Source organism: Rhineura floridana, chromosome 4 (assembly GCF_030035675.1).
Source record: "Rhineura floridana isolate rRhiFlo1 chromosome 4, rRhiFlo1.hap2, whole genome shotgun sequence".
Classification (NCBI taxonomy): domain Eukaryota; kingdom Metazoa; phylum Chordata; class Lepidosauria; order Squamata; family Rhineuridae; genus Rhineura; species Rhineura floridana.
The window spans coordinates 181,564,577-181,591,789 of record NC_084483.1 but is presented as its reverse complement, the minus strand read 5'-3'; the positions used below and the strand labels follow the sequence as shown (position 1 = coordinate 181,591,789).

At 41.2% G+C, this 27,213-nt stretch overlaps 1 protein-coding gene across 4 annotated transcripts in view; it reads right to left on the bottom strand.

Moving 5' to 3' along the window:
- Positions 1-18,662: 18,662 nt before the first annotated feature.
- PPM1B (protein phosphatase, Mg2+/Mn2+ dependent 1B) overlaps positions 18,663-27,213 on the bottom strand; it is a 49,331-nt gene continuing 40,780 nt past the window's right edge. For 3 of the 4 annotated variants that reach the window (XM_061625410.1, XM_061625408.1, XM_061625409.1), the window contains exon 7: positions 21,236-22,209. In XM_061625410.1, the coding sequence (XP_061481394.1) occupies positions 21,901-22,209 (309 nt within the window). In that variant the 3' untranslated portion in view covers positions 21,236-21,900. Of the gene's footprint in view, positions 20,502-21,235; positions 22,210-27,213 lie in introns of those variants that run through there. The other variant, XM_061625412.1, reaches the window with a different exon arrangement.

Below are 27,213 nucleotides of genomic sequence, written 5' to 3'. Positions count from 1 at the left end.
CTTTTTGGGAAAAGTGTTCAAGACAGACTGAGGTGGTAAAAGAAGCCTTGGGGGGCATAATCTATAGCTTAGTGGTAGAGGGCATCCTTTGCATGCAGAAGCTCTTGGGTCAAATCATTCTTGGTAAGACCTCTGCCCAAGATCTTGGAGAGCTGTATTGTACACAGTACTGGGCTGGATGGAGAAACAGTCTGACCAGGCATACTACAAGTCAGCTGTATGTGTTCCTTTGGAGGGCATTTTTTACATGGCTTTCCCTGCATGGAGTAAAGTAGCACATTAGGGAAATGGCTACTCTAATAAAAGGTACTAGTTTTTTACATGCAGGGACCTTTTTACACACAGAAGCATTCAAAAATATGACACATCCTGCAATGTAGAGTATCATAGTTTGGAAGTCTACTACTTTATTTGGCATAATATGTAGAATTGTTTGAAGGTTCTATTGTGTTTATTATTTAGACCATGCAAAGGTTGTTTATACCCTGAATATTTTGATGGGTTAGATGTTGTACAAATATAACACAAAACTCCCCTGCCAATGGCTATTCACATTTACTGCCTCCCTTTGACCAAGAAATCCTCAACCCTTGATTTATTTGGAAAGTAAAGTAAAACCCTTTACCTTAGAGTTTTAGGTGCTAGGGTTTGCAAGCAGATTTTCAGCACCTGCCCAAAGTTTGTTTGTTTATATATTTGTTTATTAGACTTATATCCCAGACTTCCTCTCAGTAGGAGCCCAGGGAGGTAAACAAAAGCAATAAAAACACTCTAAAACATCATAAAAACAAACTTTAAAATATATTACAAATAAACAAGTTTGTTGTGGTGGTTGTTATGTGCCTTCAAGATGACTACGACTTATGGCGACCGTATGAATCAGTGACCTCCAAGAGCATCTGTCATGAACCACCCTGTTCAGATCTTGTAAGTTCAAGTCTGTGGCTTCTTTTATGGAATCAATCCGTCTCTTGTTTGGCCTTCCTCTTTTTCTACTCCTTTAAAAACAACTTTAAAAACATATTAAAACAAAAAATCTTCAAGGTTTATGAGAGTTGGTCAATGCGTCGTTGCGAGAGAAAGTGGTTCCAGATGTCCTAAAAGAGTCGGTGAAAGTTCTATGAGAGTTGGACCTGTTTGAAAACTGCCATGTTTGCAGTGTGGGGTGTCTGTACCTTAACGTCCCAACGAATCTCTCCTGATGTAAGTAGTGACCGCTTAGGGTACATGACAAATCCCAAAAGGGAGTGGCATCGCTCTGACCCATTCATATTTGATTACATTTCTACCCGACCTTTCCTCCCAGGAGCTCAAGGTGGTGTATATGGTTCTTCTTCTCACCATTTTACCCTCACAACAATCCTGAGAGGTAAATTAAGCTCAAAGACAGTGACTGGCCCACCGTTCAATCCTCAGTCTCTTCAGGTATGGCTGGGATTAAGAACTGGGGCTGCAGGCTTAGGCACACTTACTCCAGTTGGCTAGCTAAGGCCTAGTCTAGATAACATGAAGAGAGTGAGATGGACCGTACCACTTTGTACTGCAGGGGGCAAATCACATTTTTTAAAATGCTCTCCTAACTAAACAACTCACTGCCAATACAAAATCAGCACACCACGAAGCAGACTGAGCTAGAATCTCTCTAATGTACTAGCTTTTACTTGCAGGAAGGTGTGTAAATAAAGAATCAGTCAAAAAGGATATCCCCCACCTGCAGTCTGAAGAGGTGTGGTAACTTTTTTTTCATTTTTATTTCCTTTTTTAGTGGGCACTTCCACCCAAATTGTGGGACTCTGGTGGCCTTGGGCCAGTCAGTATCTCACAGGCTAACCCTACCTCACAGAGTTGTTCTGAAGATAAAATGGAAGCAAAGAGAACCGTACATTTCACCTCAAGCAAAAGGCAGAACACACATGAAAAGAATTATTTTCTGGCTTCTTCCTCTTTTCCTAAGCCTTCTCCTTCTTCCATCTCTCTTTGCCTAAGCCAGGGATGGGGAAGCTGCAGCTCTCCGGATGTTGTTGGACACCAACTCTCATCAGCCCCAGCCAGCATGGCCAATAGTCAAGGATGATGGGATTTGTAGTCCAACATCAGGAGGCTCACAGTTTCTCCTGCCCTGGCCTAGATCCTTCTGCCTTTGCTGCTTTCTCAAACTCAAGCACAAGTTACCAAATTCTTCCAAGCTACATAGGAAGTGCATTGGACTGTGAAAGATCAACCCAAATTGTGTTTGCATTTTTACAAATGTGTAGGGCAGTACAATACCTCAAAGAGGAGGTCAGGTCTCCTGCTCCCCTGGCGCATTCACTATAGCTGCCCAATTTCCCTGCTTTTTAAAGTTTGATAGAAATATCTGTTGGCTATAGGTAGTTCCTAAACCACAAGCTTTTTTTTTTTGTCTATTAGTGAATTTCCCTGCTTTTTAATCTCAAAGAAATGGGATCCTGTGCAAGTTTGCTGAGAATGGGCTGATCATTTGCATGCGTATTGAGTTCAATGGGATTTATTCCCCTGCAATCATGCTTGGGTGAAACTGACCATGGGGGGGGGGAGAGGAGGGAGAAGGAGTGGAGAGGGGGAGAGCAGGTTAGTTCATTTGCATGCCTATTGAGTTCAGTAGGATTTACTCCTCTGCAATCATGCTTAGGATAGGTGAAACTGACCTGGAGAAGGGGGGGAGGTAGGGATAGAGAGGAAGGTAGAGGGAAGGGGAAGGAGTAGGGCGAGAGAGGGGAGGAGATTGGGTAGGTGGGCACTGGGCAAATGGATAGACCCTTTCCTTTCCAAAAGGAAAACATTAACAGTGTAATTATTTGGGGGTTTTCCCCCCACCTGTTTATTTCACAGCAGACACATATAGTCTCCCACCCAAATTTAAATCAAAGACATTTATTCCACTTTAAACAGTCATGACTTCCCCCAAAGAATCCTGGGTAGTGTAGTTTGTGAAGGGGACTGAGAGTTGTTATGAGACTCCTGTTCCCCTCACAGAGCTCCAATGGCCAGAGTTCTCTGGGAAGAGGGACTGTTAAGCCTCTCTTGCCACTGGAGCTCTGTCAGAGGAATAGGAGTCTCATAACAGCTCTCAGCAACCTTCACAAACTATACTACCCAGCATTCTTTGGGGGAAGCCATGACTGTTTAAAGTGGAATATATTCTGGCATGGGTGTGGCCCCCTGATTAGCCAAGCCAAACAGCTGTGAGTCTGGTGTTTAGAACTCTGACAGTTGGTTCATACTGAGCATGACTGCACTATCATAAATTCCAATTTTAATTTTCTTAAATTAATTAAAAATCAGCCACGCATTTTAAAAAACGTTTAAATTGCAGACGATGAAGGTCAGAGTATGGGGCAAGGTCAGTAACAGGATTACATGTATTCTGTGAACATGACTGATTTTTAATTAATTTCAACAAATTATGAGACCTCGGACAAAAAAAAGTCTAACAGGTGTCTGGATTTTTTTACTCTGTTTTAGACTTTGAACTCTGGATTCTCTCCGAGTGTTTTGTGTATCACTATGAAAACTTAAAAGGTTGTTAAGCAAACATTTCTGAGTTCAAGACTATACGTTTTGTAAGATTTTGTTTTGAAAATATTTTATGGGAAGCAGCAGAATTGCACGGGGGGGTATTTTCCATTTAACATGGCAGAATGTGAAAAATCCATGCTGTTTATAGTATACAGCCACTCTCTTGACTGTATAATTTTGTCTATCAGTAGTGTAGTGGCAAATTCAGAAGAGCAGGGTCCCTCCATGATAGTCACACTGCATGACATCACATCCACACCCTTTTCCGTTTTCCCTTGTCTCCCTTGTTCTCCCTGTTGTCTTGCAAGTCCACACTCCACTACAACAGATGTTCTTAGGAGCTAATCAGCATGAAAGGGGAGGCTGTGTGTTAGCTACTGAGAAGAGTCTTTTCAATAGCTGACTAACCTCCTTGTTGCTCTAATTAGCACAAAATGACAAGGACTCTTCTCAGTGGCTAACATGCCCCCCTTTCATGATGATTGTCTCATACATAGAGACCTGGCTGGGACTCTGCTTCCCAAAAGGTAAGGGGTCTACACCCCTGCTTCCTATGGAGATTCTGGCTGTCCCAAAGACCAGCAATTCTTTGCTGTCAGTGGCTCTTCTGGCAGCCTTGCTCTCCTTGGAAGCAAGATCAGATCCAGTAGAGCAAGTGACAAACATCCAGGCTAGGAAGACAGGGCAGTTCCAACCACATAGACTCCATCTGCACTATACCTTCAAAGAGGTATTATATCACTTTAAACAGACATGGATTCCCCCAAAGAACCCTGGGAAGTGTGGTTTTTTAAAGGTTCTGAAGGTTGTTAGAAGAGACCCCTATTCATCGCACAGAGCTACAATTTCCAGAACTCTCTGCATCCTTAACAAATTAGAATTCCCAGCATTCTTGGGGAAAGCCATGACTGTTTAAAGTGGCACAATAATGCTTTAAATGTATAGTGCAGATGAGGCCACAGTTCTTCCCTCCAAGAGTTCTAGCAAGGCACAATGGCACAAGGATTTGTGCTGACTATTAACTATTCAAGAAGCTCTCTGGACCATCAACCACTTTTTATTCAGCCTGCCTCAAGCACTTTGTGTTAAAAGTAACATGTACAATTAACAGCAGCACATAGATTTTTAAAATAAATAAATTAATGTGTTTATATGTTGCTTTTGAGGCAGACCTCACAAAGTGGTTTTCAAAAAGACTATTACAACATTAATACATAAAAAGGGGAAAGCCTTTTTCACTAAGGGCAGGCTATAAAAGCTTTAAATCAGTAATGGGAAATGTGTGTTGGTGACCCAGCTCCTATCAGGCCTGGATAGTGTGGCCAATCACAAGGGATGATGGGAGGTGTAGTCCAGCAAGATCTGGAGGGACACAAGTTAGCCACCCATCTTAAATAAATGTATTAATAAATCTGACAAGGATCCACCTAATAAGAACATAAGAAGACCCTGCTGGATCAGGCCAGTGGCCCATCTAGTCCAGCATCCTGTTCTCACAGTGGCCAACCAGGTGCCTGGGGAAAACCCGCAAGCAGGACCCAAGTGCAAGAACACTCTCCCCTCCTGAGGCTTCCAGCAACTGGTTTTCAGAAGCATGCTGCCTCTGACTAGGGTGGCACACCACAGCCATCATGGCTAGTAGCCATTTAGCCCTGTCCTCCATGAATTTGTCTAATCTTCTTTTAAAGCCATCCAAGCTGGTGGCCATTATTGCGTCTTGTGGGAGCAAATTCCATAGTTTAACTATGCGCTGAGTAAAGAAGTACTTCCTTTTGTCTGTCCTGAATCTTCCAACATTCAGCTTCTTTGAATGTCCACGAGTTCTAGTATTATGAGAGAGGGAGAAGAACTTTTCTCTATCCACTTTCTCAATGCCATGCATAATTTTATACACTTCTATCATGTCTCCTCTGACCCGCCTTTTCTCTAAACTAAAAAGCCCCAAATGCTGCAACCTTTCCTCGTAAGGGAGTCGCTCCCTCCCCTTGATCATTCTGGTTGCCCTCCTCTGAACCTTTTCCAACTCTAGAATATCCTTTTTGAGATGAGGCGACCAGAACTGTACACAGTATTCCAAATGTGGCCGCACCATAGATTTATACAACGGCATTATGATATCGGCTGTTTTATTTTCAATACCTTTCCTCATTATCCCTAGCATGGAATTTGCCTTTTTCACAGCTGCCGCACACTGGGTAGATATTTTCATCGTGCTGTCCACTACAATCCCGAGGTCTCTCTCCTGGTCGGTCACCGCCAGTTCAGACCCCATGAGCGTATATGTGAAATTCAGATGTTTTGCTCCAATATGCATAATTTTACACTTGTTTATATTGAATTGCATTTGCCATTTTTCCGCCCATTCACTCAGTTTGGAGAGGTCTTTTTGGAGCTCTTCGCAATCCCTTTTTGTTTTAACAACCCTGAACAGTTTAGTGTCGTCAGCAAACTTGGCCACTTCACTGCTCACTCCTAATTCTAGGTCATTAATGAACAAGTTGAAAAGTACAGGTCCCAATACTGATCCTTGAGGGACTCCACTTTCTACAGCCCTCCAATGGGAGAACTGTCCGTTTATTCCTACTCTCTGCTTTCTGCTTCTTAACCAATTCCTTATCCACAAGAGGACCTTATCAGCCATACAAGACCTTCTCTCGGTCCCACCAGTTAAAATAGCTAGGCTGGTGCGGACCAGAGAGAGGGCATTTTCGATTGTGGCCCCCACCCTCTGGAATTCCCTCCCTTTCGATCTTTGCCATGCCCCCTCCCTGATAGGCTTCCGCCGGGCCTTGAAGACCTGGCTGTTCAGGCAGGCCTATGGGATTTCAGGGTAGATTAGCTTTTAATGCTGTTATTAACTGGAAGGGTGGTGTTTAGATTAATTATTGATTGTGGTCCTCATTGGTTTTTATATTGTATTTTACTGTGTTATGTATGTCGCCTAGAGTGGCCGTTCATTCGGGCAGATAGGCGACTCCTAAATAAAATTTTATTATTTTATTATTATTATTATTATTATTATTATTATTATTATTATTATTATTATTATTATTCCATTACTGCTAAGCTTCCTCAGAAGTCTTTGGTGAGGTACCTTGTCAAATGCTTTCTGAAAGTTTAAGTACACTAATCCAACAGTTAGTTTGCAACAGCTGCTGGCCCAATGCCTCCAGAAACCTTGCAAAGAGGAAATGATGAATATGGTCATGCACTTTGTCTCCAGCATGTGATAATCCGAGAGACAAACTGGAATTGCAACAAAATATTGTGGTGTGGTGTGGTGTGGTTCAGGGTTCTAGCCAGCCACTCTGTTTTCCAAGTTATACCATTCCATCCCACCCCTCCCCCTTTTGCTTTTCCCATCCCCCAGCACTCAGCATCATGTGGCCATTGGTCTATCTCATGCAGTATTGTCTTTCCACTTACTGATGCAAGTTCCCCAGTGTTCCTCTACTACTGGGGTTGGGGGGTTCCCCTCCCCTCAACTTTCTGTGTACTTCTGCAACCTTAGGGTTTCCCCAGGTCTGCTCATACCAACCCTCTTGTGCATAGATGGTGCTTGGAAAAGTTACTTTTTTGAACTACATCTCCCATCAGCCCCAGCCAGCACCATGCTGGCTGGGGCTGATGGGAGTTGTAGTTCAAAAAAGTAACTTTTCCAAGCTCTGCTTTTAGTATATAGGATAGGATACTGCTCCATAATGTGGCTGGGAAATCCCACACAGTTCCTTTTGTTTGTCCTGTATCTACCATCAAATCAATTTCATTGAGTGACCTATTATCTCAAAAGTAGAATTTCTCTCTAGGGTGGAGGGAAGAGAGCTACCCACTTTTGCTGCTAGACTGTCCTTCATGTTCTTGAACGGACAGATGGGCTTGTGTTCAAGGTGCAGAGCTGGCCAGGCAGAAATCTCCCCCAAATTGTTTTTTTAAAAAAAAGTGTTTTTAAATTTGTATATTTGTATCCCATTAGCCTTCTATCGGTTGTGGGCAAGCTCTACGCCAGCTATTTAAACCTAAAGCTGACCTGCTGGCTTGAGAAGGAGAATGTTATGGGCCGGGAACAGGCTGGCTTTAGAAAAGGGAGATCCACCCTCAACCACTGCATTGCATTAAATCATACGGCAGAAAAATACACAGGCCCTCTGAGTAACGGCTTGTTTGTTGCTTTTGTTGACCTTAAATCTGCTTTCGACGTTATCCCAAGAGACAAGCTTTGGGCTAAACTCTCTCGATCCAATATCTATAGGAGACTCCTTTATCTCATCTATCCTCTCCATCAAACTACAATTCTCCGCATTCACTGTGGCGTCGATGGGACACTAACGAACCCAATTCCTGCCCCCAATGGGGTCAAACGGGGCTGTATCCTAGCCCTTGCACTCTTTAAACTCTTTCTGAACGACCTCAGTAATGTTGCCACTCCTCCGCTTTCCATCCCCCAAAGGTGGCCAACCAAAATTGCCCCCTGCTGCTATACGCAGACAATGCTGTTCTATCATTGTCTCAAGTAGGCCTGAAAAGACTCTTTCGTGCCTTCATGGCCTATTGTACCACAAACTTATCCATAAACTTTAATAAAACCAAAATCCTAGTCTTTTCCCGGTGCCTTTCGGTGTCCGAGTGGACAATTAATGGCCAAAAAATCACCCAGGTCAGGCAATATAGGTATTTGGGGGTTATGTTTCATTCCTCTCTTTCCTGGTCCCCTCACATACGCACTGTGGTCCAAACCGCCAGGAATACATCAAAAGCCATTTTCCGTTTTTTCTATACCAGGGGCGGACAGTACATACCAGCAGCCTCCCAGGTTTTTAAGTCCAAAAATTTCCCTCAACTCTTGTATAGTGTTCCACTTTGGGCCCCGAGTTTTAACCCTAAAATTGAATCAACATTATCAACATTTCTAAGATTAATTTTTGGGGTCCCCCGATGTGTCCCGGCTGCTGGCCTCAGGCTAGAGGCTGGCCTGCCCTCACTAAAGTCTCTCGCTTGGTCCCTAACTTTCAAATACTGGGTTAAATTAGCCTATACAAGCCCTTCTTCTGGATATTTACATTTCCTCTGGCGTGATTCCTTCTCCAGCTCATGGTCCAAAGGCCTCCTTGCCAAGTTGGCCATGCTGGGTTTTTCAGTAGAATACCTATCTTCACTGGATTCCGTGACAGCCAGACGGATCATCAAGACTCGGATCAAGGACACTTACCTCCAGAGTTCGATGACTAATGCTGCCAAAACCTACTCCCCTCTCTACTCTGATCCAAATTTCACATTCCCCAAACCCGCTCCTTACCTGGAATACCTGACCACACCTAAACTCCGCCAAGTTTTTTCTGGGGCTCAATTTAATTGGATCTTCTCCTCACTTTTAGTAGCCTGCTTCCAGGGCTGTCCCGTCCAGAGCCAGAACTACAAAGCTGAGACACAGGTGCAATTAAATCTCATTTTATTAAAGTAATGGATACATCAAAGGCATTACGCTTCATAGAAAAACCTTCACTAACTCACTAAAATCCCTAACTACACTCTAGACATGCTCCGCAGCGTATGAAGGAAGTTGACACAGCAGCTCCCCGCTGTAAGCGGCAAGCTTAAGTAGGGAATATTTTCAATCATAATCTCTGACTCCTTTGCAAGTCCTGTCTCTGCCCTGTGTTTCTCATGGCGGCAGGAGCGAGGTGACAGGGGGCATGTCTCTAATGGCTTATCGGAAGACACCTGCTCCTGAGTAACGGATTCGAGGTCAGGGGGCTGCATCACGCTGGTGGCATCCTGGGAACTGCTTGGTAAGGGAGGAGTTGGCACTTTTGCTGGAGCTTCCCCCAACAGGTCCTCAGCAGCAACTGGGGGTGGCGCGCTCTGCTCCTCAGAGATCGTGCCATTCGTGGAAACTGGCTGGAATTCAGGCTCACTTCCCCCCCCCCCAGGTCTCACTCAGACTCAACAACTTCCAAGTCTTCTGTGTCTCCTGGCAGCGGAGGCGCCTGAAACTCATGCCTCCCCCCTTCCTGTCCCTTCTGGGAGAGCTGAGGCTCAACATCATCCCCCCCTCCATGCATTAACCCTTCCCACCCGAGGTCTGGGTTTTGCAGGATAAGCCTCATGGAATTCTCTCACCAAAGTCGGGGCGTGCACGTTCTCCTCCGTTTCCCATGAACGTTCTGATGGATCGTAACCCTTCCAATGAATCAAGTACTGAAGGCGCCCGGAGCGTTTTCTCAAATCCAATAAGGGCACACCTCTTGAACTTCGTTTATGCCCCTGTAAGAATGCAGATGTCGAGTCCTTGCCCCATGTCTTCTTTGTCTGCCCTTATTACACTGCTGAACGTTTTAAATACTTAAATCCAATTTTAAAAAATTTCCCTGGCACGCCTAAAACCATATTACTACAACACCTCTTGGCTGGCCTTGATAAACCAACAACTCTATCTGTTGCTAAGTTCATCTCTGCCACTCAACATATTCGTATGAAGATCCCTCCTTCTTTTTAGCTAATTAGCTTTGTTGTTTTAATCCTCACGAGCTTCATGCGATACATTTTACATATTTTATAACTATGGCTTTTACTACCTGTAAAATCAATTGTATTGGGTCCATGACCGCACAATAAATTTGATTGATTGATTGTATATTTGTTTTTAATTTTTTTAATTGTTGTAAACCGCTCAGAGAGCTTCGGCTATGGGGCGGTATACAAATGTAATAAATGAAGAAGAAGAAGAAGAAGAAGAAGAAGTAGTAAGAAGTAGTAGTAGTAGTAGTAGTAGTCATGCTCCATATCAATATTTTGTGAAACTTGAATTTCCCTACTTGGTTTTTTAAAAACCGAAAATAGCCTTTCCAACATCTCCTGTGCCTTTGACCATACAATCCTGATTCCCAACTGTAACCAAGCTTTAAGTAGGTCTTCCCACTATCTTAGACTGCAAGCTCTTCTGGAGCAGGGGCCTGCCTATGCAATGGTGGAAGGCCCAGTACAAACCAATGGCACCATATAAAAAGTAACAATCTAACCCCCTTGATCCCTTACTTGCTTTCATTTTACCTTCTTTAGTCCTACAATATCATTTTAAGATGACCAAAGTTGCACAAACTCTTCTATGCATTTCAAGGAGTTAAATATTGGTGGTATACTGATGATGTGATGCTCAGTCTCTTTTCTCATGATCTACTAACACTGAACCTGTATTCTGCACTGCCCTCATGCTCCAAGCCGGTAGCTTCAGTTTCCTTTTGCTTGGATACCTATGGTCTAACTCTCTTGGATACCTGCCAAAGTTGTCTCAATGTGTATTGCTCTATCTTGAATACATACATAGGGGGGTTCAGAGCCAGAGAAATACCCAACTTGTGAGGGTGCTGTGGGCCTGGCCCAGTGGCCTCATCTCCACATGCCAAATTAGGGTTGTAGTCACTTTACATTCACATCAGACTTGGAGCTAATGGGGGCACGGCTGGCATTTTGCAGTGGTGGGGTTGGCTGCCAGGCATGAGCTCCCCCATATCAGGAGTTTCAAAAGAACATCCCTAATCAATAAACTTCTACAATGCTGTTACCAAACCAGGGTGGGAAGATCCACTTTACCTTCCCAGTAGCTGCCTTGGTATTGCGCTCCATGTGTGGCTCTCTCCTTGACCTCACATACCTTCAGATCATTTAAATCACAGCTGTAAACAAAAAAAATCCGTGTGTGTGTGTGCCATGAAAGAGAGCAGCTTTTCCCAACCTTTAGGTCCCCGACTGTTTGGCATTGATTAGGCCTCATCTTGAGTACTGTGTCCAGTTCTGGACACTGCACTTTAAGAGGAATGCAGACAAACTGGAACAGGTTCAGAGGAGGACAACAAGGATGATCAGGGGACTGGAAACAAAGCCCTATGAGACTGAAAGAACTGGGCATGTTTAGCCTGGTGAAGACTGAGGGGATACATGATAGCACTCTCCAAGTACTTGAAAGGTTGTCATCCAGAGGAGGCCAGGATCTCTTCTCAATCGTCCCAGAGTGCAGGACATGGAATGGGCTCATGTTACAGGAAGCCAGATTTTGACTGAACATCAGGAAGGCCTTCCTAACTGTTAGAGCTGTACAACAATGGAACCAATTCCTTAGGGCAGCCTTTCCCAACTAGTGGGCCTCCAGATGTTGTTGGACCACAATTCCCATCTTTCCTGACCATTGGCAATGCTGGCTGAGGCTGATGGGAGTTGTGGTCCAGCAACACCTGGTGGCCCACTAGTTGGGAAAGGCTGCCTTAGGGAGATGGTAGGCTCTCCAACACTGGAGGCATTCAAGAGGTAGGTGGACAGCCACCTGTCAGGTATGCTTTAAGTTAGATTCCTGCAATGATCACAGGTTGGACTTGATGGCCTTACAGAGCCCTTCCAACTTTACTATTCTATGATTCTATGTTGCTGGACTACAGTTGCCATAATTCCTTACCACTGGCCATACTGGCTAGGGCTGATGGGAGTTGTAATCCAGCAACATCTGGGGACCCAAAGGTTGGGAAAGGCTGCCTTAGAAAACATATGCAGTCAGGAACTGGGCTAGAAAAGAACTTCATTGTCTCTCTCAAGACAGAACAGACTCAATAAAAACTCCTGATGCAACTAAGCTCATCTAGTGATTAAACCATGTCCACACATCTGACCTTCCCTTTTTGTTTAAGGAAGCAACAATTAAAACCAATTAGCACTGCTGTAAATTAATTCAGTTAATCAGTCATTCACCTCTACATCTCAAAGGCTTCCAAATAATTAAAGTGAGTGACAAACTGAGTAGTAATACTGATGACAGAATTCATCTGAATGAAAAGATTTGCCATTTGGAATCACAAGTGTTCTGAGGATTTTTCAGACAATCTTACAAAAGTGTGATAAATGTATATAGCTTAGCACTCTGGTTTGTCAAAGGTACCAGTGAGAAACCACTTGCAGCTTCCAGTTTGGAAACTACTTTGGCTCCTATGATTTTTGGGACAAATACCGGTGTTGGAAGTACTTATTTTTTCCTCAAGTTACAACTTCTTCCAGCTTTTACAAGATCTTTGCAGATGAACATTTCACCATTTTTCTTGACAAAAAGACCATTTGTGCACCAAACGAAGTAGGTTCTGTGATCTTCTTAATTGTACCATGATCATCTTTTCCAGCTCTACTTCCATCTTGTGAAAGTTAAGGAAGTGGGGATTCCACAGGGTGCTTTAAGAGTGATGCCAAACTATAGAGCATCCACATGATCTACCAGTGTCTGCAAACACCCCTTGTTTCTCCATTTGCAGTAGTCCCATTCTGGCAGCTACTCCATAACTGAAGGGATTATCCAGGTGATGACCTCCAGCCACATATACAGTGAACAAACTGCTCCCCTTTGTATCTCAGATGCTGTACAACACCTCCTGGGCTGTGTAAACAACTCGGGTCTAGTATACCTTAAAGACCACCTGATACCTTGCATCTCAGTCCAATCACTGAGATCATCTAGACTGGTGTCAATTGTCTCCCATGTTGCAGAGGCCCAGCTGGCCACAACCACAAGTCAGGCATTTAGTGTCGCTGGTCCCATTCTGTAGAACACTCTTCCAACAGAGATTCAGCAGGCATCCTCACTTTTGACTTTCAGACATCTCTTTTCAAGACTTTTTAAATGCCGATAGGCCTACACAGTGGTTCAAAATGTCTCTGGAGCAGCCAGTAACGTAAAGATTTGCATTGCTTTAAATGTTATGTTGCATTATACCAGCCTGATGTTTTTTGCAAGAGGGTAAACACTTTTATAAATAATGTTCTGGAGAGTAGGGGTGGTCTGGTATCCCATGCAGTCTCCTCAGAAGCAACTGTGACATCAGCCTGAGTCTATTTTGAAATGAATGATTGACCCTTCAGGGACAATCTGTACAAAATAAATGCAATAGCTGTTGTTATAAGAAGCTAGTCAAGAACCTGCCTCTCTCCAGTAAGAGGACACAGGAAATTCCTAACTCTATCCAGATACAACACTAAGGATGGTATGCAATGCTAGTGTAGACCCACTGAAGTTAACAGACATGTCTAAGTTAGGTTCATTAATTTCAAAGGGTCTATAACCCAGTATCTCATACTGTGGACTGGGGCAGGCCTCACCTCAAACATCCCTAGGCATGCGGTCACCTCTTCAGACCTTCTGAAGGTGGATTCAAAGCACATTGTTCTGTTGAGTGCACTTAGAAACCTCTCTGCAATCGGGAACCTTGACAAAGCAGGGCTACCAATTACAAGGATTCTAAGCACATTCAACAGAACACACAAGAGTCGCTCTTCAGACAGGAGCCTGGGGCTGCAAGGAGTTGGGTTTCCAAATGCCTGAGCATGCATCAAGTGTAGTGCCACCTAGTGACTATGGGACAATGACACTATCCAGAGACTGTTTTCTTGCTCTCTATTCAGACCAAAAAAACTAACTAAATGTTCCTCACTAAAGGCAGCAACATCCAATTATGGAAAAAATGAAATGGACTGCCTTCAAGTCGATTCCAACTTATAGCAACCCTAGGAGCAGGGTTTTCATGGTAAGCAGGAATTCAGAGGTGGTTTACCATTGCCTTCCTCTGAGGTTGAGAGGCAGTGACTAGTCCAAGGTCACCCAGTGAGCTTCATGGCTGTGTGGGGATTCGAACCCTAGTCTCCCAGGTCGTAGTCCAACACTGAAACCACTATGCCATGCTGGCTCTCTCAATTATGGAACAGGCTCCATTATAGAAAAGTAATTGGTTAAATGACTAGGGTTAAAGGTTTTGTCAAAAGCTTTATGGAGACCTCGGCCTATAGCATCCAATATATCACCCTCAAGTTGCTTGCCAGCAACTTCAAAGAATTCTTGAAGATTTAACAAAGCAAGACTTCCCTTGCCAAAGTCATGCCTGTTTTTCCTCAGTAAAGCTTATTCATTCTTATGAATAATTCTCAATGGGACTGAAGTTGTGCTAAGAAGGTCTGGAATTCTTTGGATGACCCCAAAACACTTTTTAAAAATAAAACAAGACATGTGAGTATATTGATTCCCCTCTACGCTTTGTATAATGATAATCTAATATTCCTAAAGTGAACAACAGTTTCACATTCAAAAATGTGGGTAAATGGCATCCAGCACCACAATTTTCCTGCTGTTTAGATTAAGAACCAGCTGTAAAACAGCATCCTTTATCACCTCTGTTTGACATAACTTTACAATACTACTGCTGGAAAATCATGTCACAGATATGAATCGGTTCAGCGTCCTTGGGAGTTAAGGACCGATGTAAATTCATTAACTTTGTTCCTTCGCTCAGGCTCATCTTGGGTTCTGATCTATAGCATGTACTTTGCTCGAACCTCTTTTCACATACGTATTGTTGAACATACTAGGATTGTGATGTCATGAAAGCTGTTCAGGAACCAAACTGAGGACACCAGTTAACATCTGTGCTGCTGTTGGTTCTATGACAATTGTTCCAAAGCACTTATTCTAACTACACTTTTTGCCCCCTCTAACAGCCCACATTGAAATTAACCATCATTACATTTGCTATTTTAGCAAATTCTGACCCGTTATTCTTCAATCAGGATGCTACTAAATATCCCACCTGCTATGCTGCTTTTGGGGATGGAACTTTTAGCCAGTAACTCCAAAGAAAAATGTATGAGATGCCTACAGAACTAGTGCATTTTCATTACTGCACTGAATTTAATTGTACTTTGTATTTTATTCATTGCCCCTAGAAAATGGTTCCTTGGAAAAAGGTAGTTGAACGTTTAAGACAAAGGATGCAGTATGCAGGTCAAAGGGATGCTGTTACAGAATGTTTTATATGACAGGTCGCAACCACATACTGTTTTCTACCCTCCTTCTACACTTAAAGCTCAAGACTTAAAAGTTACTTCTACCTCATATGTCAAGGAGAGAAACAAAATGCTCTCCCAAACAAGTTTGAGCCTTACTTAGACTTTACAGCTGGGGTAGCAAACATGGTGGCCTCCAGCTGTTTTAGACTACAACCCTCACCAGCCCCAGCCACGATAACCAATGGTCAGGGTTAATGTGAGTTGAAGTCCACAACATCCGGAGGGCACTATGTTGGCGACCTTTGCCTTACAGCCTACATAAATTCACTCTAGTTATCTATAGGTATTGAATGGCAACTGCCATCACCAAATTCCAATATCCCCAAATATATATTTTTGAATAGGCCCATGCACATCTGCATGTAAGACGTCTCAGATCCACAACATGCAGCAATGTTTCAACAGGAAGCAAGATCCAGAAGATGATGTTCACACGGACATGGTCCTTTATTATCTACGATATCAGGAAATTGCCACAAAGGTATGAATTTCTGCATTTTATGAGTGGAAGCCACTCTCTATTCTCATGCAATGAACAGTATAGCCCTACCCCTTATCATTTTTATTATAATCTTTGAGAGACTTTTCTCCACTTCATGTGAAATAGGTGCACACCGCTTGGGTAAGTACAGGGCATGACAACATATTTAATTATGGTTTTCTTCATTTTCACTTAACTATTAGGGCAGATAACCATCAGTCAATGTTAGATATTTGAAAGCACCTGTTCCAGGGTGGCTGAATGGCTCAGAGTATTTCTTCAGGGACCAAAAGATGACCCAATTCTTGTAGAGGAATTATGGAGTTCCTCAATATGTTTGCCATTAGTCAACAATGTGACCCTACCCCACCCCAACTATCCAACTTGATCAATCACAGCAGAAGTTTTCATGACATTCTGTTAACCGGTTGTTTGGAAGAGGACAACAGTTTATAGTATAAGGGATATGACTGGATCATGACCCATGGCAGGAGGGAATACATAACCAAGATTAAGAGGGCTGCCACCTCATCTTTCAGGACCACTGTGAGCTTTCAGCAAGTTTTACAGGCGTCAAGGATTCTGACAGGCTACTGTGCTATTTGATCTAGTGTCACATTTGTCAAGGTGGAAACAACGTAGGAAGCCAAGCAGCTAGAAGGTCTGTTCCTTATTCCAACAGTCTGCACCTTGTGTAAAATTCACCTTGTGGGAAACACAAGGTCCCCATATTACATTTTTGTTTTGAACAAATGATAACATCCAACCATTTTAAAATCAACACCATGAATAAAAACCAAATAGGAACAGTAATGATACAAGTAATGTTTATACTTAAGAACAGACTGACATGCACCAGTTTTACAAGTTTACAAACACCCCAGGCATCACAGAGAATGTTACAGCTTCATTCAATGGAGTAGGCTGCAGGGTTTGATAAATGAAAAGGATCATAAAAGAATTAAATAGATCATATGTTCTAGTGGTGCTTACAGATCATAAAAAGCACAAGATAGGAAAGCAGTTTAAAAAACATGAGGATGCTAAATAGTGCTAGCACCAGCAGATACTTGTTAATGAGGATGGATGAGTTTTCTACAATGCTAAAATGAAACATGTACTCCGACAAAGCAGACCTTTTAAATTGGGGCAATTTCTCATCTCTCTGGTGTAAATACAAATTCCATATGTTAAAAGGATTAGTCCAGATCAAATCTAAAGTTGATTATACTTTAATCTTTCTTTTTATATGTCAAGTGCACACCAACTGTTCTTCTTAAGACTTCAAGATGAAAGTTACAACTGCCATATGAAGATTTTTAAAAAAATCTAAAGCAACAGCCATTCAAGAGATGTATAACAACTCGCATGAATCTTGACATTTTTAACAAGCCATTACAAATGAGGGTATAGTTTCACTGGCGTTATTTTAAAAAAGAGAAGCCCCAGATTCACAGTGTGAGCTACTGCACATAAACTGTTCACCACACCAAGCATAGTCCACAAAATCTGAATTTTAAGCTGTCATTGCACAGTTGCAAGTTTGTGACAGTTGCACCTTTGGTTACAGTACTAACAAGTCCTAGCATTCTAAGGCTTTTTCCCCTTCGTAAACAGTAGGACTTTCTTTTGGGAAAAACTGCACAGGATTCAGTTGTGTACCAAATTATTTTTTACTTTTATTCTTGATCAGTTGAGCTCATTATGTTCCATGTCTGCATCAAGCTACTAGCAGTTTGAAATCAAACAGAACAAGCGGAGGTGATAGCAGGCATTAAAAGAAGAGGATTGATTTGGAAGTAAGCCAAGACTTCACTTAAGATCATATTTCAGCAGAATTGATGGTCAGCCAATGAGGCAAACTTATCTGTATGATGGTTGGCAGACAGCTGCTCTGTAGAGGCAAGTTAGTTGGGGCTATTCCAGTAACGAAAAAGCCCAGCTTTACTCCTCAATATGGAGCAATGATCAAGAGACATCAACATGTTTGATGCAACCTACTTTACATCACTTACTGGAATAGGACAATAGAAAGACAGAGTAACTAGACTTCAACTTAAATAGGACTATTATTAGGGATTTCAAGGAAAATATTATGAGCCATTATATAAAATGCATTAGGGTTTATGCCCACATTTTAAATTGACAGATCCACCAACCCATTCTTACAAGCCAATAACAGATGTTCTCTTACTAAAAGAATTTAGGTTGTAACACTTGCCTTCTGACTTTTCCCAAACTTGGTCTGCAAACTTCTGACAATGATTTTTAGTTTAGAAAGGGCAAATGTTTGAACGGTTGCCTTGGTGAACAGACCAATCCGAGTGACATTCTCTTAAGTCTATCAGATATAAATATCAACAATATACAAGCTAACATTCCCCAGGCACAATAAACTTTTAGTGTTTACTGTAGACTGAACAAAAAGGAACATCTTCTCAAGAGTGGCCATGTAACAGTATGGCATGGGTTGCCTTCCATCAACATGTTATCAAGCATTATCACCTTCTGATTGTTTCATTTGCAGTTTAATTCATTTCTAACATCATGGACCAAATTTCAAACAGTGACATTTTTATGTACTTGATGTTTATAAAGACCCGTGATTTCTTGATATGTAATCGTCATTTGAAACCAATATCACATTAAAGGCTCAAGTTCTTAAGATCTTACAGGTCAAAGGTCACACTAATCATATACTGTATACCAGAAAACAGTATTTCCAGTTATAGAAGCAAATGATTGATTTGTCACTAATTCCTCTCCCACAAAATAGCACCTCTCACTGTTTTAGCAATCCTTTATTGAAGATAACAAGTTGGTTATGTTCACTGTATTGTATGAAACATCACAATATCATACTGGGAAGGTACTATCAGTACAGGATTGGACCAGAGCAGACAGTCTGAACAATAAACCATTTTGCATTCTTCATTCCCTAGCTTTTAAACAACCCCCCCAAAAAACCCAGTAGGGACAAATACCTGTTAACATCATCATTTAGAACACTTTAACTTACAAGGCTAAAATCTAATGAATAAATAAAATATATTGTGGCAATAATCCTCTCTAGACCCTCCCCACCCCCACCCCAAATCAGATACACAATGAACCAAATGATCAGGGAAGCTGGCTATAGGCACCAGGTTATAAGAGTGTACATGGATCTACACTCAAGTGTGTGTATGGGGAGAAGCTACAGAAAAATACCATGAATTTCACACAAAACCAGTTGATGACTGTCGTTAGCTTAAACTACACACAAGGGCAATTACATCCTCGTTGAAACACAGTTTTAAACAAATAGGAAAATGTTTACAAGGCATCCACAGCATGTAAATCATGTACAGATGGATACATTCATTGTTTCCCCTCCCAAATAGCTTTTATTTATTTACTTTTTAGATAAATACTTTACTCTTCTCCACTTTCAGCATTAACTGGACTCAATACATGCACAACTCAAAAGAATTAAGAAAAAATAAGGTTATTGCAAAAATAGAATTAAACTAAGAATCTTCAAGTACCTTACATGACGGCCACTCTGTACCATGCCCATTGCTTATAAAATGAAAGGTCACTGAACCCATGAAAATATCTCTAATATTTTCTTAGATTTAAAATAGATAATTTTAGCTGTATTTATAGTAATCTCAAAGTGATAATTTGAACTTTGTAAATAATGCAAACAATTAAAAAGTATACCCATATTACTCAAGACCTTTTTTAAGCTGATAGAAATCAAAGGGAAAAAACTATAGAAAACCACATTTAGAACAAAATCACAATTTACATTATAATAAAGGCAAATATTCAGCATTAAAAAAACTGCAGCAATGAGTGAGATGTCAAAGCAAATTACAACTAACCATAAATTAAGTTGTTTGGTTTAAAAATATTTCTTCTAGCAAGAGTTTAAGGATGTGTTATACACATGCGTAAAATTCTTATTGGTTTTAGATGCCTAAAATCTTCTTATATTATTGCCAAATACACTTTATCTTAAGCAAGCAGTAGGCAACGTATCACAATTTGGACACTGTAGGGAAAAACCTAACAGTCTGGTAATACAGGTAAATCTGGAAAATTAAAAAAAGAAATACACATCCTATAGCATATTGCCCAACTGAAATGACTTCCAAGCCCAGAGCTGCAAAAGCCTTCCATCTTGGTAAGGTGAAGTAAGTAAGTGTCTCATTACAATTATTTGCACTCAATCGTGCATTTATTGTAAGTTTTGTTAAACATAGTGTGTCTTCAGAGTACAACTAAAATCCCATGGTACTTTATGTACATTTAGTGATGTGCTCCCAGCATTATTCCTTCCTTGGTTTTTAGGGCTCAGGCTCCATAAAGATGTAACCAATATGCCCAAGGCTGGTAAAAATACTGTAGTACAGGCAATGCTAAGAGTGGCAATATCAGAAAACACAAATATGAACAAATGATGGAAAATCCTAATAATTTCTTTCTGCCCATTTCTCAAAATGTTGGAAATCCACCAGAATTTTTCCTTTGTATTGAAGAAAACTGATTGAAAGTTTTTCCCCCCATTTTTCAGATTCAAAAGCATTTTAGTAGATCTGTAAGGCTACCATGGATCTTCTAGATCGCCAGCACCCTACAGGAAAAGAAGAGGGAAATTGTTAGTGTTCTACCGACCTCAAAATCCATATTGTCCTGAATTGCAACACAGTATAAACATGCAAGTAGTAACTGGCACTTCTCAGTTCCACATTCACATCAGGCCATGCCCTCAGGTAGTTCAATCACTGTTCCTCTCTTCCACCCCCACCATCCAGTAATGTAATAGCAATAAAAGAAAGAACTGTCAGCAATTCAAACAATTTCAAACAGTGATCAAGCAAATTAACCTACATATCGGCTAGCCAGTCAGTATATTTAGAAGCATGAGAGCAAAACTAGTTCATAACCTCATAGTGAGCCTTTTTATATATGTGAGCACAGCAATGGTTACATCCAAAGAAACAGGAAGGTAGGGTTAACACACTGCACGTACACTACCCACATTTATGTAGCTGTTAACACTGTCACTTTTACATTCCAATGCATATACAAGTGAAGTGAGATATCGAATGGCAGAAAGCCTAATAAAAGTAGCAAATATTAATTGCACAGGAGTGTCACTTCTGAAGTAAAAGTTGTTCATTGAATTAAAACAACATGAATATGATCACTCACATATTAAAAACTTAGATATTACTCTTGAATATTTAGACATTCTTTATAGCTGCCCTGTTTGATGGCAGCTTAAACTACAAAAATTGCTTAAATAAAGTCAATATGCATTCAGATTATTCCACACAGTTTTTATTGGATCTTAAACAATAACTCATGAACTAAACACTAATTGAAGTACATTTATCCATTGGATACAAAGTGTTATAAGTGCATCCTGAATACAATTTTAGAAAATCAGGTACAGGTTATATAGTCCAAATTAAAGCCTAACATGACACCATCTATTTTATATGACTAGCTTAACATGCCTTAACTCTTAAAATGGCTAATGTGCCTTTGACATGACAGGAACTATTCACAATACAAACATGCAATATCTACATCACTATACAAGTCAAAGAAAGCGAGTTATAATTAACAAACTGTAAATGCTGGATTAAAATGACAATTTTAAACTCTACCAAAATTTAATGAAAATTACAGAAGTTATAACTTTCATTTGAATGCATTTACAATACAACATTCTTCTTAAGATATCAAATTCTAACCCAATGCCATGAGACTAAAATCCACAAAAACCTCTTGACCAGTGTCCAAGAATATCGATGCTCTGCTTCCTGACATGCGTGCAGAGGACAAGCCATCTACACAAGCTACAGTTCTCAGAAAGAACTCCTCAACACACAAAACACACGCACACAATACCTTTTATGCACGTAGCATGTACAAAGGAAAGCTACCTGTCTAAGATGCAACAAACAGCAAGAGACCAAGACATTATAATCACTAAACCATCAACTGTGTGAAAGATAAAGGTGTTACATCTTTTTATCACCCTGTTCATCACTCATCTCTGAATCTTCGTTAGCACTCTGCATTTCAGCAAGTTGGTGCTCACACTCTGCTTTAGGGTCTGTCTCTTGGTCACTGGATCCATCAAAGGAATCTGAAGTAGAGGCTGTAGCTGAGTCATCAAAGCAATCTTCTCCCTGCATTTTAGCTAGCCTGTAACTAATCAGCACGTCCTCCAGAAGGTGGCGGTAGTTCCCCCTATGAGTAATTCTCACTTGTCTGAGAGCTTCCACCAACTTTCCCTGTGTTGCACCTTCCACGGCTTCGCCAGGGTCCTTATTTAAGATTCAAGACCCCAGAATCAGTAGTTAAACTAGGATATTTCTAAAATAATACATACATCAGACAACCGAAGAATACTATGCCCTAGAAGTAAACTTTCAACCAATCTTAATAAGTCTTGGCAAGAATATTTACAGAAATTAGAGTATATTAATTGTGAAAAATATATAATTATGGAACCAGATCTTCCTGTTGTGCTCTATGATGGGCATTGATTGTGTTTACTCAAGTCAGTTGTAGATGAGTGGGTATCATTTATAAATTTGGATCTTTAAAAGTAAAATATATACTACTGATGTTCTGAAACAGCAAAATTACAACAAAAAGTGAACAGCTTAAGTAAAATGAGCTACTATTTAACTCTTTTAGGAAATAAATACTTTTAGGTGTAATTGAGTGACCCACATGAAGCTGCCAATGGAAAACTTACTGCCAACTGGATTAATTATGCACATTTTTTGGAGTGAAGTGCAAGCTAACTCCACCCAGAAGTACAAATCTATCCCCACAAAATTCACAAACCAAAAGGCCCTTTAATTTTAAGTCAGCTGAGTGTTGTGAGAGAGGAGGAACTGCAAAATCATTACTAGAACTAGATCCAGGAGACAATTATTTTATGCAGACTATGGAATTCACTGCTAGTGGATGTGGCAACAACCTCCAACTGTAGTGACAACCCCAAAATGGCAAAAGGGGATTAGACATTCATGAAATAGAGACCTATCAGTGGCTACTAGTCATGATGGCTATTTTGATGCCTCCAAGAACAAAGGCAGCATGTCCTAAATTCTAGTTGTTAGACAACAACTGTAGGAGAGGGCTACTGCCATCATGTGCTCCTTGTGGGCTGACTAGGTAGGCTTTGGCCTGATCTGGCAGGGCTCGTATGTTCATTATGTTTGATTACCTGGTAGTAGTAACATCAAGGATCTTTCTTAAAGACATATAGCTCTGGGATTGTCAACACAACATCTGTGGGCACAGATGTGATCACCAAGCACCTCATTGGTACCTGCTAGAATCCCCTCCCCCACAGTGCAATTAGGCTTTAAAGAAGCCTTCTACTGTAGAAGCCTTCTTTCAATCTTAATTGTGGAATGGGGACATTTGTTGAGAGGGATCACAGCTGGGGATGGAAGGTTTAACTCTCCCCTCCCCAGCTGTGACCCCCCCACACACAGAGTCAATGAAAGTTTTTCTCCAAGTTTAACTGCAATGGAGGAGCACTGACAAGAGATCCACATTTGCAGAGAGTTAACCCTTCTCTCCCCAGTTGTGACCCTGAAAAATCACCCCTGCCCCATTGCAATTAGGGTTGAAAAAATGTTCAATTTGTTCCAAAGGAACTGCAGTGGGAACCTGTGGCCCTCCAAATGATGCTGGATTGCAACTCCCATCAGTCCCAGCCTGCATGGCTAATGTTCAGGGATGATGGGAGTTTATTATTTGATTTATATCCTGCCCTTCCTCCCAGCAGGAGCCCTGGACGGCAAACAAAAGCGCTACAAACATTTCAAAACATCATAAAAACAGACTTTAAAATACATTAAAACAAAACATCTTTAAAAACATTTTTTAAAAGCCTTCACGTCATCTTTAAAAAAAGGTTAAAAACATATTGTTTAAGGGGGGAAAAAGGTTTAAAAACATATTAAAAAGCAATTCCAACACAGAGGCAGATCGAGATAAGGTCTCAACTTAGAAGGCTTGTTGAAAGAGGAAGGTTTTCAATAGGCACCAAAAAGATAACAGAGATGGCACCTGTCTAATACTTAAGGGGAGGAAATTCCAAAGGATAGATGCTGCCACACTAAAGGTCCGTTTCCTATGTTGCAATCCAGCATAATCTGGAGGGCCAAATGTTCCCCACAACTGCAATAGAAGGGTTTTTCAAGCCTAGCTGTTGAAGGGGTGATCCTCCTAGTGATTGCAGCAGGGTTAACCTTTCCTCCCCAGCTTACTCTCTAAGTAAGAGTCATCCCCCCACCCATTATGCTTGGGGGGGGAAACTAAAACTTTTTTCTAATCTTAATTGCTGGAAAGGGGAAGAAAAAGAGAGGTTATGTGGTGCCCACAAGAATTTATTATGGTCTCCAGATGTGCTCATGGGCTCAAAGGTTTAGAGATCCCTGATGTAGCTGGCAGACAGCAGCAAAGTATCTTACAAGAGGATTGCCTCTCAACGCAGGCAAAGTGTCCTTCCCCAGTCACATATGTGATAAGGGCTTAACAGTGAACCCTCTGGCTTTATCACTAAGATATTACCCTCACCTTCTGCCAGCCAAGCACACTTTCAGCATCAGAGCTGGAGAAAAAAAAGGCTTGAGGAGAGAAGCTACACCTGTGCAACACTCTTGCTCATAAAACGATGCCTCATCTCCCCATATTACATGGAACTGCTGCCATCAAGTCCATTTAGGCCTTCATACCTCTGAATCAGGGTGGATGGGAGATCCTAAATCCTGAAATGATGGCATATAACTAAAAGGTGTTGGGCCACTGCAGAAAGGCTACATCTTGGAACACAAAATGATGAATAATATACCATTCTGCTCAAAAGGATTTCACTTACACTGGTCCTGTACTACCTTCATTCATTTTAATGAGGTTTTTGCTGGCCGGGCCCAGAACTAGCCAAAATCAAAAGTGGGACCATAGCTCAGTGGTAGACCACTTGCTTTGCATTCAGAAGATCCCACACTCAATCCCTGCCATCTCCAGGTAGGGCTAGGAGAGATCCATCTGAATATTTTAATTGTTAGGAAAATAAAAAAAAGGTCAGCCATTAATACCATCTCCTCAATGAATCACCACAGAAATCACAAATACCTTGGGACTGAATTTTCCCTAAACTTCGATGACATAGAAAACTATTATGCATTTATTCTGTGCTCCTAGTTTTCTAATAGCCAACTCTAACATGAAACTGTTCAGCAAGTTAAGTAGTATTCCAATAAAAGTAAATTTAGGAGAAAAGTTGAAACATAAAAAACCAAATCTATGAAAAACAAGTTTCCAAGAAGGAAAACATATTTTCTCAGATCTGGTTATACACAGGGCTCGGTACGCCAAACCTTTGACTCCGACTCCAACTCCGACTCCTCTATTTTTCTATTGTCCGACTCCAACTCCACCCAAAATTGCTTCCAACTCCACAGCCCTGGAAAGGGCTGTAAATGTCTTTTTAAATTGGAATCTCTCATAGGAGCATTTTTATCGCTGCCTGAATATGCGCTGATCTTGGCATCACAGCATTTGTCTTCATCTGGGTCCTGTGTCATACACTGCCACACAAAATGTTTTCCATCTTGAGTTATGGTGAAATGCGCAACTACAGCTGACTTCATGGGAAGCTTCTTTGACATTTTGAATTTATATTTTAAAAAAATTGTCAATCAAAATTTATTTTGAAGCCAGAGTCAGAGTCGGTACATTTCTACCAACTCCGACTCCACCCAAAATTGCTTCCGACTCCGACTCCACGACTCCGACTCCACAGCCCTGGTTATACACACAGATAATTTATGGCCAAGGTATCCTAAATAGTTTTGAGAACTGGATTTAGAATCACTGGTAGATTGCTCTTTTTACAGTGAAGTAGTAGTCACAAAGTGTGTACATATTAGTAAGAATTGATACCATCTCTCATTCTGCAGCCACACTATGATCTTGTCATGTATTATAATTTATGGAACTAAATGCCAGAGATTTCTGACTGCTGTAGGCCAATTTAGCCACACAAGCAAAACTTTCAACACGGAAACATCCTATTTTGGAAATAAACTGGGCATATCTTCACATTACATTGATCCCAACATTAACATGCCCCCATTACGTAACATAATTAACCAAACAACAAACTTACTAGGCCTGTAAAAGCCCATGTAGCAGGTTAAATGTTAAAGCCTTATCAGAATTGGAAGCCTTGCACTGTCCCCCAATTTCTGTCTGGCCTTTTCTAAGTCCAGCATGGCCCTATTCACAGCCACCAAGATTGGCAAATCAGAGCAACAATGGAAAGCTCAGTTAGGGTTTCCTGAAACTCCCTCAGTGCAGGGAGGACGAAAAAGCAGAGTCAGAACCTGCTGTATGTGCCCATAATGCTATTGTGCAGATAAAAGCTTGTCTTAGTAGGGAGAAACCACTATTGTTGCTTCATAACTCTGATAAAGCTCATGCTTCACATGCAAGAGGAATCAGGTCCAATCACAAGCATCTCCAGATATGGCTGAGACCTTCCCACATCTGAAACTCTGGTACACAGTAGTGAACTAGACGGATCAATTATCCAACTCCATATAAAGCAGTTTCCTATGTTTTGGGGGAAAGTAGGGGGGAAATCCTATGCTGTTATTTGCGTACGAGGGTACAAAAAAACAAACGAGCTTTGACCCATTCCATCCCTGATTCTCTGAAGGGAAAATGCCAATGCATACGTTTTTAGTTTGCGCACATTCTTAATCCACAAGAATGTATTCATCGGCATCAGTGTGTCAGCACACTTTTTAATTGTCTGCAGCAACAGCATTTCAAGACCAAGGCTGAGTTCCTAACAACACTCACATAAAAATTACATCAACAGAAGTGTATGGATTTATGGGATTTGGCTCCAAGTGAATTTATTTAAACATCTTCAGAATGTTTATCTCAACAGATTATCGCTTGTGTACTCTTACCACATTTTAATTAAGCTGTTCACACTAAAACACATTTCTAAAATCCAATTTTTGAGAGAGAGACAAACACACCTTTTACTATGCATCAACTCAGGTTATCACGTATTCTTCTCTGTAGTTATTACAGGCATTTACAATTCACATCTGCACATGAAGGTTTATTTAATCGAGCACAACACCTACGCAAAGACTGTCAATAAAATAGAACACAGTGTACCAAATTGACTCTTTGGGCCCGGATTACTTTGTTGGAGTGTTGAACGTGGCTCAAAGAATAGCCCATTTTACATCACATAGCTTACTGTAACAGCACAACATTGC